Consider the following 14,274-nt stretch of genomic DNA (forward strand, 5'->3'; position numbering starts at 1 on the left):
GTTGATTAGGGTAGTGACAGTTTTGAGAGAGTAGAATAGTTGGTACATGTAGGTAAATAAGTTTAACGTAAGAGCTATATGACATTGCTATCAATTTGAAATACTCAAAGATTGAATTACTGAACTTAATAAAACTCTTAATTATGTATGAGTAGAGATCAAAGCCCTGGGGGAGGAAACAAGAGGCCCATGGGCCTTGACAGTCATCTGACTCTAAAGACCCTTCTACTATTGACTAGTATATACATACTCAGTAGCAAGTCTAGTAGTACTGTTGGCCATGATGGCCATCTTAAATTTTGGACCAACCAGAAAATAGCACTTCGTCAGGACCATCTCAAGATCATTGTAGCTAATTACATACAAGCAGACGGAGTTCAAAATAGGTCCTGTTGAGGAAAATCATGATTGTGCAATCATGTTACAAAACAGTTACCCTCACTGCCATGTCAAAGTTTTTTACCAGGCTGAACAATAATAACACTCTGCTGGCTCCCCTTCCTTAACACCCTCAATAATTTCCAGCTCAATGGGACCAGTGGAAATGAAGAAGCTTAAAATGTTTTTTTTTAAGATTGTGGCCATCTTTGATTTTGGACAGATCCAAAAAATAACAGCACTTGGTCAGGACCATCTCAAGATCATTTCTAATATGCTCGAGCTGTATCCCACTGATGGAACTTGAGAAGAAGTGTAAAATAGGGTATTGTTCAAGAAAACCGTGATTGCACAGTGCAATCATGTGAAGAAAAGGCCACCATGGCTGCCATGTAAAAATTTTTGCCAGGCTGAAAATAGCAACACCTGGAAATTGGTGAGGATGTTAAGGAAAGGGACCTCCTTAACATCCTCACCAATTCCCAGGTCAATGGCACCTGTGGAACAGGAGAAGAAGTTTAAACAATAATTTTACCTATTCCAGTGTCTCCGAAACTGCCTGTAATTTTGCATTCTGTATTAGAACATGGACAAGACTCCTTGGCTTTACTTTTCCCTTTAAACTGTTTATCAATGAGGAAGTGTGATGATGTACAGAGTTTCCCGAATAAGTGATTCGTCAGAATGATGGTGATGTCTGTTTCACCCAGGTTTCCTAAAACTCCAAAAGGAGCTTTTGTCTCTGCAATGAAACAAAATAATATTGTAATAATTAGACATTTTTATTGGTTTGTAATTATAAGTGCATTCCGGAATGTTGATGATTATCCGATGTTATTTTAAGGAATTTGATTAACTTTAAACAGGCCGCGGTTGCATTATATTAAAGTTGTGATGAACAGTGAAGAATTATGATTTTAAACCTCATTTAAATTGACATACTATAGCTATGATCAAGTTTAATTTTCAGCTTGATTAATCCATGATGTCCGTCATGTTTCTTGATAAACCACATTGTGACTCCCTATATAACCGTATTTGACCTAATAAGGGCGTCTGCCCTAATAAGGGCGCCCCTACCTTTTTTCAAGGAACTAAATCTTTGACTGAGTGTCAAAATACACAAAATGGTGTCAAAATGGTGTTCAAAAGTAATAATTCATGTGAAATATTTTGCTACTTTATGTGTTCAATTTTCTTCAGCAAATTAAGTAGCTCCATGGAACACATGTTTTTGCCACATTTTGTGTATTCCTACAGGCTATAGATGACATGTCAGTGCAAAGAGTACCCAAAACTAAACACACATACAAATAATAACTTACCATCTTTATTTGAAGATAAAGTAAAGACTTCATTCTTGTTGATAAATAACTTTTGTTCAGAACAGAAAGCTAGTAAAAGACATTGTAAATCAATTATTAGGTCAAAGAAAACGATGTCTGATATGATCTGGGAAATCACCTGTTTCTATAAATAGAACACAAAAGAGTTCCATTTGAACATAAATGGTGGAACACACATTCTCTGGTCAAAAGATCAGCTGGCATGGTTTACAAGTTTACAGGAGTATTCAAGTGATGTTTAAGCTTAATATATATGATAATGAATATAGATATCTTCATCGTGAATATTTTTATGACTGAATATTTTACCGTTTCCACAACCTTGGGTATTCTGCTATAAGGTATAGTCTGTTTCATAAAACTTCAGAATAACTAATCTTAATAAGGGCGCCCCCACTGTCAATTACCCGCGCCCTTATTAGGTCAAATACGGTATATATAATTATATAAGATTCCTGTGAATTACTATCCCAGTTTATTTTGGTTACTAATTTAAGTTTTTAAATTGTACTCAATTTACTGCTTTTTTCCTCTGCGTGTAATAGCTGATCTGTATATCCTAATTAGAATTTTGTTAGAAGAAACTCGTCTTGGAAATTTAATTTGTTTCCGATGAATTGGCCCATGTACCTTATCTATTCAAGTCACCAAATTTATTTCCCACGAATTTATTGGTAAATCTTAATTAACACTTAAAATGAACTGAAGTGAAAGAAATAAAAAATATCTAAATAAAAATATTGTGATCATTATTTAGTGGAACATTAAAGTTTCATCATAAATAATTCCTAAGATTCGCTAACCTAAAGCATAAGTAATTGAAATCAAATTATTTTAAAATTCACATTTCGTTTTTAGTATAAACTTAAAACTGATCACAAGATCGTTTGGAAGCTTTGCAGTACTGACTCTAGTCTTTCAAATGCACATATGCTTTGATTTGAGCAAAGATGGCGACCTGAAGCTGTGTGGCAGTTTGGACTGGAATTAAATTGCGTATATTTCGACAAGTAATTAAACATCGTACAATTAATGTTCCTGTGTGGTCAGATCATCTAATTTTGTCATTATGTATTCAGAACAGTTGTTGTTTAATTGCTACAGTCGACGTCATTAACATAAAAATTCAGATAATTATATAAATACTTATTTAATTATTCTTAACACTTTCACTCTCTCAAAAACTAAAACAGATAAAATGTTCATATCTTAGTACATGATAGAGAACATCAACCTGATGATCCTGGACTGGTGCAATTTTATGTTCATAAGTTCAATGGTCAAGGTCACAGATCTATAAAAAGAACTTTTTTGAACGTTTTTTGAACGATCATAACTCCATAAGGGATAATTCTATTTCGTTCATGTACAGTGTGTCATGTAGATCAGGGACAGAGCTAGCTTTTCTCTATGCCATCTTATCAGAAAATATATCGAGGTCATGACCTCACCAAGGGGTAAAGAAAATGCTGAAAAAAAATCTCCATCTGAGAACCGTTTTCATCCCAAACAAAAGTGTCTGATGCACTGAGACGGAATGTGAAAATGTTTTGATCATCACATAAAAAATGACAGAGATATGGCACTTTTTTGAATTTTTTTCCCGCCAAAATTCAACAAGAGGCCCAATGGGCCTGTATCGCTCACCTGGCTCTACAGCAACTTTGAAGTTGATTGAGGTCATTTCTACAGATACTATGCTGATTACCTCTTTATTCAAATATCATAGTAAGCTAGGTTTATTCATATTAATAAATTTTCTAGTCCTTCATTCCAGCATTTTATTGGCCTAATATCAGGTCTATGAGGCTCTTGGCCATCACAAAATTATTGTTTACAGATTTTAGCCGATTTCACCCCTGTGACCTTGAATGTAGGTCAAGGTCATTTATTTGAACAAAATTGGTAGCCCTTTACCCCAGCATGCTAAAAGCCTAATATCAAGTCCCTGGGCCTCTTGGTTATAAAGGAGAAGTCTTTTGAATATTATAGCCTATTTGACCCATGTGACCTTTAGCGAAGGTCAAGGTCATTTATTTGAACAAACTTTGTAGCCCTTCACCCCAGCATGCTACAGGCCCAAAATCAAGTCATTGGGTCTCTTGGTTATTGAGAATACCGTATTTATTCTAATAAACGCCCCGGGGGCGTGAAATTTTTCCAAGGGGGGGCGTTTAATGGAGATCAAAATTTCAGAGTCGGTAAGTTGTGAGATATGTTGTATGTACCCATTTCACACCATGAAACATGTGTTTATGTATCCAAAACATTGTAAAACTAAGTGACAAACATTTTGTGTATAAAAATTGCAAGAAACATAAACTTTGTTATTTATACTTACGGTAGTTGTACATTACGTACAACATATACATTGTTTGAAACTCGGGGTCGAGTGTGTTAAATTGCGTCATAAACCGGTCACGATCCAGTTTACTCTCATCACTTGTAGTTTATTATATCTGCTATCAATCATGTCGGGTTTGAAGTGAAGTTATATGAAGTAAGTTTCAAAGTGAAAGTTGTAAACTACGCCGAGCAAAAGGGGAAAACATGCGGCAGCTACTGTGTTTAAGGTTGACCGGAAACGAGTGCGGGACTGATGCCAAAACAAACAAAAACTAAAAAACATTTCTAAAACATCAAAACGCTGTAAGGGAGGAGGAAGGTCAGTAAAATTCCAAAATATTGACGTCCAGGAAGCTGAGGATGTACTGGAAAATTTAATGGTAGGTGCAGTTGAACTCGGTGAAAGTGAAAGTGAATCCACCGGAAGTGATGATGACAGCGAGGTCAGTGGCGCGTATGACAGCCCGTGACATTAACGTTTGTTGATACGATATAGTGGTACTGTGTATATAGTTACTGAAACTTTGTTTTGTGGTTTGTGTTAGTTTTATGTTGGATATCCTTTAAATAATTACCTCTGGACACACGTGGATGTGCCACGGTAAGTTCTTTTTCTCGAATTGAGGAATTTTCTTTCCAAAAAAAGGGTGGGGGGGCGTTTATTAGGGTGGGGGCGTTTATTAGAATAAATACGGTAAGTCGTTTGAAGATTATAGCCTATTTGACCCATGCGACCTTGAATGAAGGTCAAGGTCATTTATTTGAACGAACTTTGTAGCCCTTCACCCAAGCATGCTACAGACCAAATATCAAGTTCCTGGGTCTCTTGGTTATTTAGAAGAAGTTGTTTAAATTATTTTTAGCATATTTGACCCCTGTGACCTTGAATGAAAGTTAAGGTCATTCATTTGAAAAAACTTGGTAGCCCTTCACCCCAGCATGCTACAGACCCAATATCAACTCCCTGGGACTCTTGGTTATTGAGGAGAAGTCGTTAAAATTTTTTAGCCTTTTTGACCCCTGTGACCTTGAATGAATGTCAATTTCATTCATTTGAACAAACTTGGGAGCCCTTCACCCCAGCATGCCTTTTAGTTATTGAGAAGAAATTGCTTGAAAGGAAAAGTTGACGCCGGACGATTGACGGACGACGGATGCCGAGCACGGCATAAATTAAATGGAAGTAATACCTACAACTTTAGTAATCATCGATTTACATTTTTCAGAGTGTGATTTTATGTACGCCGCACTCAACCGTGAAAAATTATTGTTTTGGGATATTTATTCGGAAATAAAGGTTTACTTTTATGATATTTTCGATTCCATACATCAAGTAAACCTAGTTTGTTGATACAAATATAAGTTTTAATTACAACAAGAGGCCCATGGGGCCTGTATCGCTCACCTGGTTGGATTTGACCAAATGTCAAAATAGTGTTCATGTTCAATTCGTTTTATTTGTCAACCTCAAACTATGCTATATATGCTTAAAGTATGGGGATCCCAACTGCTTTAAAGAAATAACGAAGTCCAGGCTCTCTAAGTTTACAACATGCATTCATAACTCCATGACTAGTAGCGATTTAAAGGAATTACCTTTATTTCCCCTATGGGGCCCCGACAACTAGGGGTGGATACAGGGTTTTCAATTAGGGGGCGTGCAAAATTAAAAGGGGGGGGGGGGGGGGGGGGGGGAGTGTCCGCGAGTACTAAAAAAAAAAGCAGGTAAATGAAAAATCGCATGACCTTTGAACCCCATATGTAAATGAAGAATCTGGACAGAAAAATGGCGCTCTGAGCGAGGAATTCGGCGATGTTATCACGGATTATTGTGTTTTGGATGTAACAATTCGTATTGAGTGGCACGGTAGGTTAAAGATGAATGTTTTCTGATGACAGTCGCATATAGTGTGCGCCGTGTCAGTTTGAATAAAAGTGGTTTTTAGTTGATTGAAGTGAGATGGGGTGCTGGTTCGCTCGTGGCGGAGTAAGTTGCCAACCTTTAAGCTTCAGCTTAACAGATTACACATACCACTGTCATATCAAAAAAAAATTGAAAGTCATATTTTCTATTTTTCTATGCAAGCGCCTGTGACCAGGTGAGCTAGCTAAAACTAGAAGATCGTTCAAAAGAAGTATAAGTATGAGAAAGTCAGTAGAAGATACCCAGAGTGATGAGCCTGTAAGTGTAACTGAGTCTGTTGTGACCCCTGCGAGATGATATTCATGAGTTCATGTGAATGTTCATGAATCATTCATGAACTTTCAAGAATACTGTAAGTTTTTGATTCATGAAAAAATGTTCATGAATATTCATCAAATACCTCTCATGAACTCTTCATGAACTTTTATGAATAATTTTACAAATTCATTAAGATTCATGATCGTTCATCATAGGCCTATGTGATTATATTTACCATTGTATGGCACTGCCACTATATAACCCTACCAATTCAGTTGCGAGTTCATCAGCCTATGAACTGCCAACAGGAAGTGATATCTGCTACTGGTAAGTGCGGGAAATTTGAATTTGAAAATTTCAAAACAAAAATCGCATGACAAATAAAAAATCGCAGATGGTAAATATAAGAATTGAACGGCTTTCAGTTGGCATTCATAGTCAATATGAATTCCAACTGGACAGAGGCAAATTCAACATGAAGCGCGCTAATTTGCCTCTGTCCAGTTGGCATTCATATTGACTATGAATGCCAACTGAAAGCCATTCAATGCTTAAATGAACTATTCATGAACTTTCATGCATAGATGATATTCATCAAATTTCATTAAAATGAATGAAATAGTAAGAACAGTTGATAATGAATTTTGAAGAACTTTAATGAATGAGAATTGTATAAATGAAGGCACCTGTATTCAAGCACCCGTGATCTTACCTGCATTTTTCATCTCGAAAAGGTAGTGTAGAAGGGTGTCCAAGACGAGGCTTTCTTGTTCATTTACAGGCATCTCTTTTCTTTCCATGTATGTCATTAAAATATGCAATCCTTTTTTGAACAGGCACGCGAAAGAATGCTCGTCATCGTTTTCTGATATTCTACAGAAAGCTTTTGAAAAGGAAGACCCATCTATCGCGTTCGAATTCAATAAGGTTAGACGGTTAATCTTGATGAATGTAGAACAGCCCTGGTCAACAAAACTGCGCATTTCCATTGCCACGTCTTGGAGCAAATTTCTTGTAACAACTTTATGAATATGGCCCATTTCTGCAAAACAATTATCGACTCGACATTTGTCCTTCTTTTTCTTGAAAACTACCTGTGTATCACCACTTCCTTCGAATTCACGTTTCGTACTTCCAGCTGCCATGTTGCCTTTGTATCGGTTAGACGATTTACAGGATCGGGCAGAAACGGGCAGGATCGGAGTGTAAGGAAAATTGGTTTTCTGTTGGAGTTACCTCCCTTTTACATACAATTGTTTAGCGCTGTTTTATCTCATTGATTATCGGATGATTGTTAATTAATGGTTGGATTGTATAGATAAAAAATGATTCCTAAATATACATTGATTGATAAGAAAGATAATATACCATGTAAATGTGTTTGTATATAAAGATGATACAAGGTTTTAGAGCGAAATGTGCAATATGCAAATAAATGGTACCACTGGCTCGCCGAATAGCCTGGCAAATAAATAACCAGCTACCAAATGTGAATAGGAGAGAATATGCCGCTAAAAAGTGGGCGTGATCGCAGGGTTGCTCCATCCAAGAGGGTAAACTGGTATCCGATCTGTTTCTTTTATAATTACATCGATCGTTTTGTGCTTTTATTTATTTATTTAAAATGGATTTTTTTAAAGGAGTTATGTATTGATAATAATTACAATGTTGATTCCATATTACTTTCCAATTATTGAATGACGTTTTTATCTGTAAATATTGAATAAAATTTTATGAAACTTAAAAAAAGAAACTGACAGGTTTCAAACCCCGGTAGCTACGAAGACTGAGTAAGTGTTTGTGGAGAGACTGAGAATAATGAAAGGCCGTTCATGTCAAACACGAGATACATTTAACGCGTTAAGCTTTAACGCGTAAAACACATTTAACGCGTTAAACATAACATTTAACGCGTTAAAACTAGTTTTAACGCGTTAAGTCTTAACGCGTTAAATGTTTTCATGGAATTTTAACGCGTTAAATTTGTTACTTAGCTAGCATTTAACGTGATAAACAGCTTCATTCGTTGAACGCGTTAAAAGTCGTAGCTTTTGTTTTAACGCGTTAAAATGACTAAAATAACAGACCAATCGAATTCCCTGTATCTACTATGTATTTAAAGGACTAACAGTATGGCTGCCAGAGCCAGTTTTCTGGAGAGAATTGACTCTACCGTCAGCTATTGCTATCGTAATTATTGTTGTTATCTTTTAAATAATTTACTACTGTTTACTTTTATATTTAAATTCTAATCGTGTGTTTATATTTGCCAGTTGTAGGAATATTTACTGTCATCAATGTTGCCATGGCAGCCGACCAGATAGACGAACTATCGACAAGTACTTGTAGTAGGCTGATGGCTGTTGGAGTGATAAATACAGTCTCTACATCTCGTTTTCTGTAAACTGCATTTATAACATGGTATATTGTGAGATGTTCTGTATTATCTCACCAATGTTCAAAGATGACAAAACTACCATATCCCAGAACAAAATGCCACCTTCGTGTCGGTGAGTGCATACACAACTCGGAACGTCAGTAAACAATGTGACGTCATCAGAATGTACCAGTTACAGTAATGTACAACAATGTATCTTACAGACCTTCATGAATACACAAATGACCAAAAGAATGAAGCACAGTGAAAGAGGAAAAAGAAATTGTTGATTCATTGCACAAATTGATTATTTTGATACGGTCTCTGTTTAAATCGGTTTTCAGAGATATCAACGTTCTTTTTGACGTGTTGATATTCTGTCAACGCGTACTGTAATAGTCTGTCATTAAACTGTTTCCCTGAAGAACTTTCATCCGAATGCTGATGCAAGGGTGCAACTGATTGGTTAATCTGATAAAGTTTAACGCGTTAAGATTGATATTACCCATATAATAATTTTACAATTTTATTCAGTACAGGTTGTCGCCCCTTAATCGGAATATATACAATTTTGTCTCCGTCATTGTTGTATAGCGTAAGTAATCGAAGCTAACAATATATCGTGTTGTTTTCGCGGTGTTGTGATTGGATCCGTGATATCATCTTTTGCTTCGTATTATGATTATAAAACGTCCCGGTGTATAACAAAGAAAACTACAGAAAAGAAAAGACAAGAAAATTCAGTAGATGGGATATATATTATTTATTTATGCCTCATTTAATTGTTAATACATTCTGTACATATAGTATGTAATCATATTTCCAACTTTCAACTTCTTTTCTCTTCACAAATTTACAATGTACAAAAGCATATATATATATTTACAACAATGTACTAAAGCATATACAAATCTGACTTTATTTTGGTGAAAATGATACATTTCTTAACTGTATTTATACTTTTATAGTTAGACTGATATTAATCACATTTACACTTCTACTCGGGAAATCCCGGACCACAAAGCATTCCTGAGGGGTATCTCGTAGTCATTCCACAGCTGCTCCACCTTCGTCTCGCGGAGACGGTTCTGTGTCCGGCGGTAACGGGTAAGGGGCTGTTCCTCCACCAAACGCATGGTTACTTCGATGGAGTTAGCTTCCTTCCTCAAAAGTGGTACAAGGAGGTAAACACTTTATACAAATTAATTAAATATGTATAAAAGGTATAGCATACTTATGAAATATATCTCGCAATAGATATCGAATATAACACCGGAATTTTGTAATAACTCAGAAATATATACGTAATGATGAAATATACATGTAACTTTATACAAATATATCTCGCAATAGATATCGAATGTATATAACTTTACACAAATTACTATTGGTACACTGTATATGTAATTATGAGATATAAATCTAACTACTTTAATTAACTATATATATAAAATATACGTAAAGTTATGAAATATATCTCGCAATAGATATCTTATATAAACACCGGGATTTTGTAATAACTCAGAAACATATACGATATATAAGAAAAGTATGAAATATACGTGTTTTCTACGTGTACCTTAGAAAAAATATATCTAAATACTTTATGCAAATTAATTAACTATGAAATATATCTCGCAATAGATATCAAATATAACACAAGAAATTTATAACAATTTTATAAACTAATAACTAATATATTCCTACTGATGAAATATTTATAGGTTTTTGATTACTTTTTGTATCATTGACAAATACAACATAGTTTAAACTAAAACATGTCTGAACTACTATTATCAAATATACGTATAATTATGAGAAATATAAATAAAATGCATATATAGACGTAATGACAAAATATATCTTATATATATGTAATTTAGAAAAAATAAATCTAAGTACTTTAAATAAATAAATTAACTATATATATATAAGGTATACGTATACTAATGACGAAATGACAAAATATATCTTATATTTATCACAGAATTAGATTTTATGTCGGTGCTAAATTGTTTAATGAATATTGCCTGCCTATACCACAAGTTCTGTGTGTCCATCTCTCACACGTGCTGCAGCAAATGGCTTCTTGACGAGGCCGCACAATCTTCTGACACTTTTAGTTTAAACATATTTTATTGACATATAATAATGACAAAGGGATTAGTCAGCAAGTTTTTCCAACTTATAGACGACTTCTCCCATAATAATAACAAAATAATTAACAATAACATAGTCACATGATGGCATATACAAATATTCAGAAATTCGATAAAGAAACGAATATATATATATATATATATAGTAATAATAATAAAAAACACAAACCAGAAATTCACACTAGCGCTTTCAACATGCTTTGAGAGCAAGCTCTTCAGGTGTAATGAATGAAGAAATGACAAACTAATAACTAATATATTATCTGGTTTGTGTTTTTTTTTATTATTATTATTACTATGTATACCCATCACAAGGACATTATATATTTTTAATTATATATATATATATATATATATATAGAGAGAGAGAGAGAGAGAGAGAGAGAGAGAGAGAGAGAGAGAGAGAGAGGGGGGGGGGCAGGACGGAGGAGGAGATAGGTACATATACATATTCAAATATACTTAATCGATTAGAAGAAAAAACATTTTTATATTATATGGATAAATGGAGCATTTTGGATTAAGTTTTTTTTATTATAGGAAAATAGTATGAAAGAGAGAGGAGAGGGGGGGGGGGGGGGGGGGGGGGGGGGGGGGGGGTTAGGAAGTGATGATTAGTCGAATCTTCCCGACCTTCTCAAGAAGTTTTGCACAACTTTGGCGATTTTCATATTGTCAGTTGAGGAGATATTCGTGTCACCATTGCAAAGTATATTTACATTAACAGGACCGTACCAGGTTAAATCAGCAATAAGAGTTCCTCTTAAGTTGTTGTACAGGGGACAGTTAAGGAAAAAAATGATGGGAATCTTCACAGGGATGTCCACATTGACAAGCAGGTGAATCAACGAGATTGGCTCTAAAAAGATCATAGCTTAGTGCACTTGCTCGATTTCTTATTCTGTTGTGTAGAATATTTAGTTTTCGAGGACCATAACTGATAAAATGCTTGTCATATATATTGCTTACTGTCATAGATTTTTTTAGATTAGATTTGAAGGAACTTAAAGTAGGCGAGTTTCTGATAGTGTTATGTAAGTCATTCCAAAGTTTTGAAGTAGAAGGAAAGAAGGAGTTTTTTGATAGTTGTAGACGAAAGTGTTGTTCCCTAAATAAATCTGCATTTCGTAAATTATAAGGAGCTATGTTGCCAATATACATTGGTAGTAGGTCGATAAGAAAAGTAGGTGCCAGATTATTTACTATAGAATAGAATAAGGAAAGTTTCCGAGCATCTCTTCTCTTCGAAAGGGGTAACCAACCGGTTTCCAGATATAAGAACTCTTTTTTTTGTGAATATGGGCAGCCCTGTGACTATTCTTCTGACACTTGCGACAGTCGTCAGACATGGTGACCGTAATGAACTTTCTATCGAAATATGCTCCTTATATGACAAGTTCAAGTTCAAGTTCAAGTTCAAATATTTTATTAAAGTGTCACACATCAGATTCACAATATAAATACAGAGTATAAAAAGAGTTAGTGTAAAAACCACTCATAAAACTTAAAGATTCATATCTACACAACATTTAAATCTGACGTCCATTCCACATTGGAATTATGAGACACTATGAGTATTAATATTTTTTTTTTTTTTAAACAAAAAGATAAATCACAATCAATAACTACTTATATAGGATTTGTCTACGTCGACATACAATATTATAGCAGGTTTTGGCAGTAAAACGTAATAAACTAGAATCACTGAGAAGCGCTGACATTTTATCCGTATTATTCATAGAGTTAAAATTGTCAATAAAATGACAAAACTAATCTTTTTAAGCTGCCGACTGTCATTTTAGTTAAAAATTGAAACTTTTGGAAGTCTTTTCCTAAAACCGTTTTTTTTAGTTCTCTGGGGCTAAATTTCCTGCTTTTCACCTTGTAAACAGATTAAGCCTAACTGTGAATTCACGACTGTATGTTGTGATGCAAGATTATAGGTGTTGTGTAGTTGCTGTGTTGATAACAATCACAATATTAGATGTCAACTGGATTTTTTTTAATTTAACAAAAATTAAGGTTTAATGTCTATTTTTAGTAACAACGGTGAAACACAAGGTATACCTCTCACTAGGTGACATCGTCGGGCCGAGATTCAGTGCAATTTTTGTATGTTGGTGTTATATGGACTATTGACAGTATCAATTAATTTTGTCGAGGGGGGCTTCAACCACTACTCCCTAAGGTATAGTTTACAGTGAGGAGGAAACACACTCGTGTGTCTGTGGTCTACAGTGTAGTGAAGGGACAAGTTGATCCTGAATGTATGGCAAGCCAACTTAACATTTATTCAAGGAGCAATGTCGATCTTGTATTTCAGAAAAAATATATTAGATATCTTATATAGCATATACTTATGAGATATCTTATATACCATATAAGATATCTCATATGCTATATCAGATATCTTATATATTACTAGTGTGGTGACACCTGAAGGATGTCACAGAAAGAATGAAGTGTAGTGAGGGGCGATAACTCTGTTTCAGCAGTTTTCATGAAAACCGCTCAAAATCTAAGTTTCGACCAATAAAATGTCTCAGCGTGGTTCCTAAGACAAAAATAATGCCCATGAAGTTGAACTTGCAGTCCCCTAATCCCTCCTTTTACCAAATTTAATGGAAATATAACTATATATATCTAAATTTTGACCAATCAGAAAGCAAGAAATTGGCTGCCATTTTGTTTAAAGCATGAAAGTGAGGCTACGACAGGAACCGTTGTCCCTTGATGTACTTGCATATCAAATTTGGACGATATCCAAATCCAGACCAATCAGAGGTCAGGAAATGGCACTAATTTTGTTTACATGTGAAAGTAACAGTAACAACATCTATCATACATCATCCTTCTATACAGTAACAACCTCTATCATACATCCTCCTACAGTAACAACATCTATCATACAGGCTCCTACTATACAGTAACAACCTCCATCATACATCCTCCCACAGTAACAACCTCTATCATACATCCTCCCACAATAACAGCCTCTATCATACATCCTCATACTATACAGTAACAACCTCTATCATACATCCTCCCACAGTAACAACCTCTATCATACATCCTACCACAGTAACAACCTCTATCATACATCCTCCCACAGTAACAACCTCTATCATACATCCTCCCACAGTAACAACCTCTATCATACATCCTCCCACAGTAACAACCTCTATCATACAGGCTCCTACTATACAGTAACAACCTCTATCATACATCCTCCCACAGTAACAACCTCTATCATACATCCTCCTACTAAACAGTAACAACCTCTATCATACATCCTCCTACAGTAACAACCTCTATCATACATCCTCCTACAGTTACAACCTCTATCATACATCCTCCTACAGTAACAACCTCTATCATACATCCTACTAAACAGTAACAACCTCTATCATACATCCTCCTACAGTAACAGCCTCTATCATACATCCTCCTACAATAACAGCCTCTATCATACATCCTCCTACTATA

The 14,274-nt window shown here is 35.0% G+C and overlaps 1 protein-coding gene across 1 annotated transcript; it reads right to left on the minus strand.

The window, feature by feature from the left end:
* Positions 1-913: 913 nt before the first annotated feature.
* Positions 914-7,421, minus strand: LOC117318749 (the record flags this gene model as incomplete). Its single annotated transcript, XM_033873699.1, is given in 2 exon segments — positions 914-1,120; positions 6,965-7,421. Coding segments are annotated over 2 exon segments (640 nt in total), but the record flags the coding sequence as incomplete, so codon positions are not given.
* Between the last annotated feature and the right edge of the window lie 6,853 nt (positions 7,422-14,274).

The sequence above is a fragment of the Pecten maximus genome, unplaced genomic scaffold (assembly GCF_902652985.1).
Source record: "Pecten maximus unplaced genomic scaffold, xPecMax1.1, whole genome shotgun sequence".
In the NCBI taxonomy this organism is placed as follows: domain Eukaryota; kingdom Metazoa; phylum Mollusca; class Bivalvia; order Pectinida; family Pectinidae; genus Pecten; species Pecten maximus.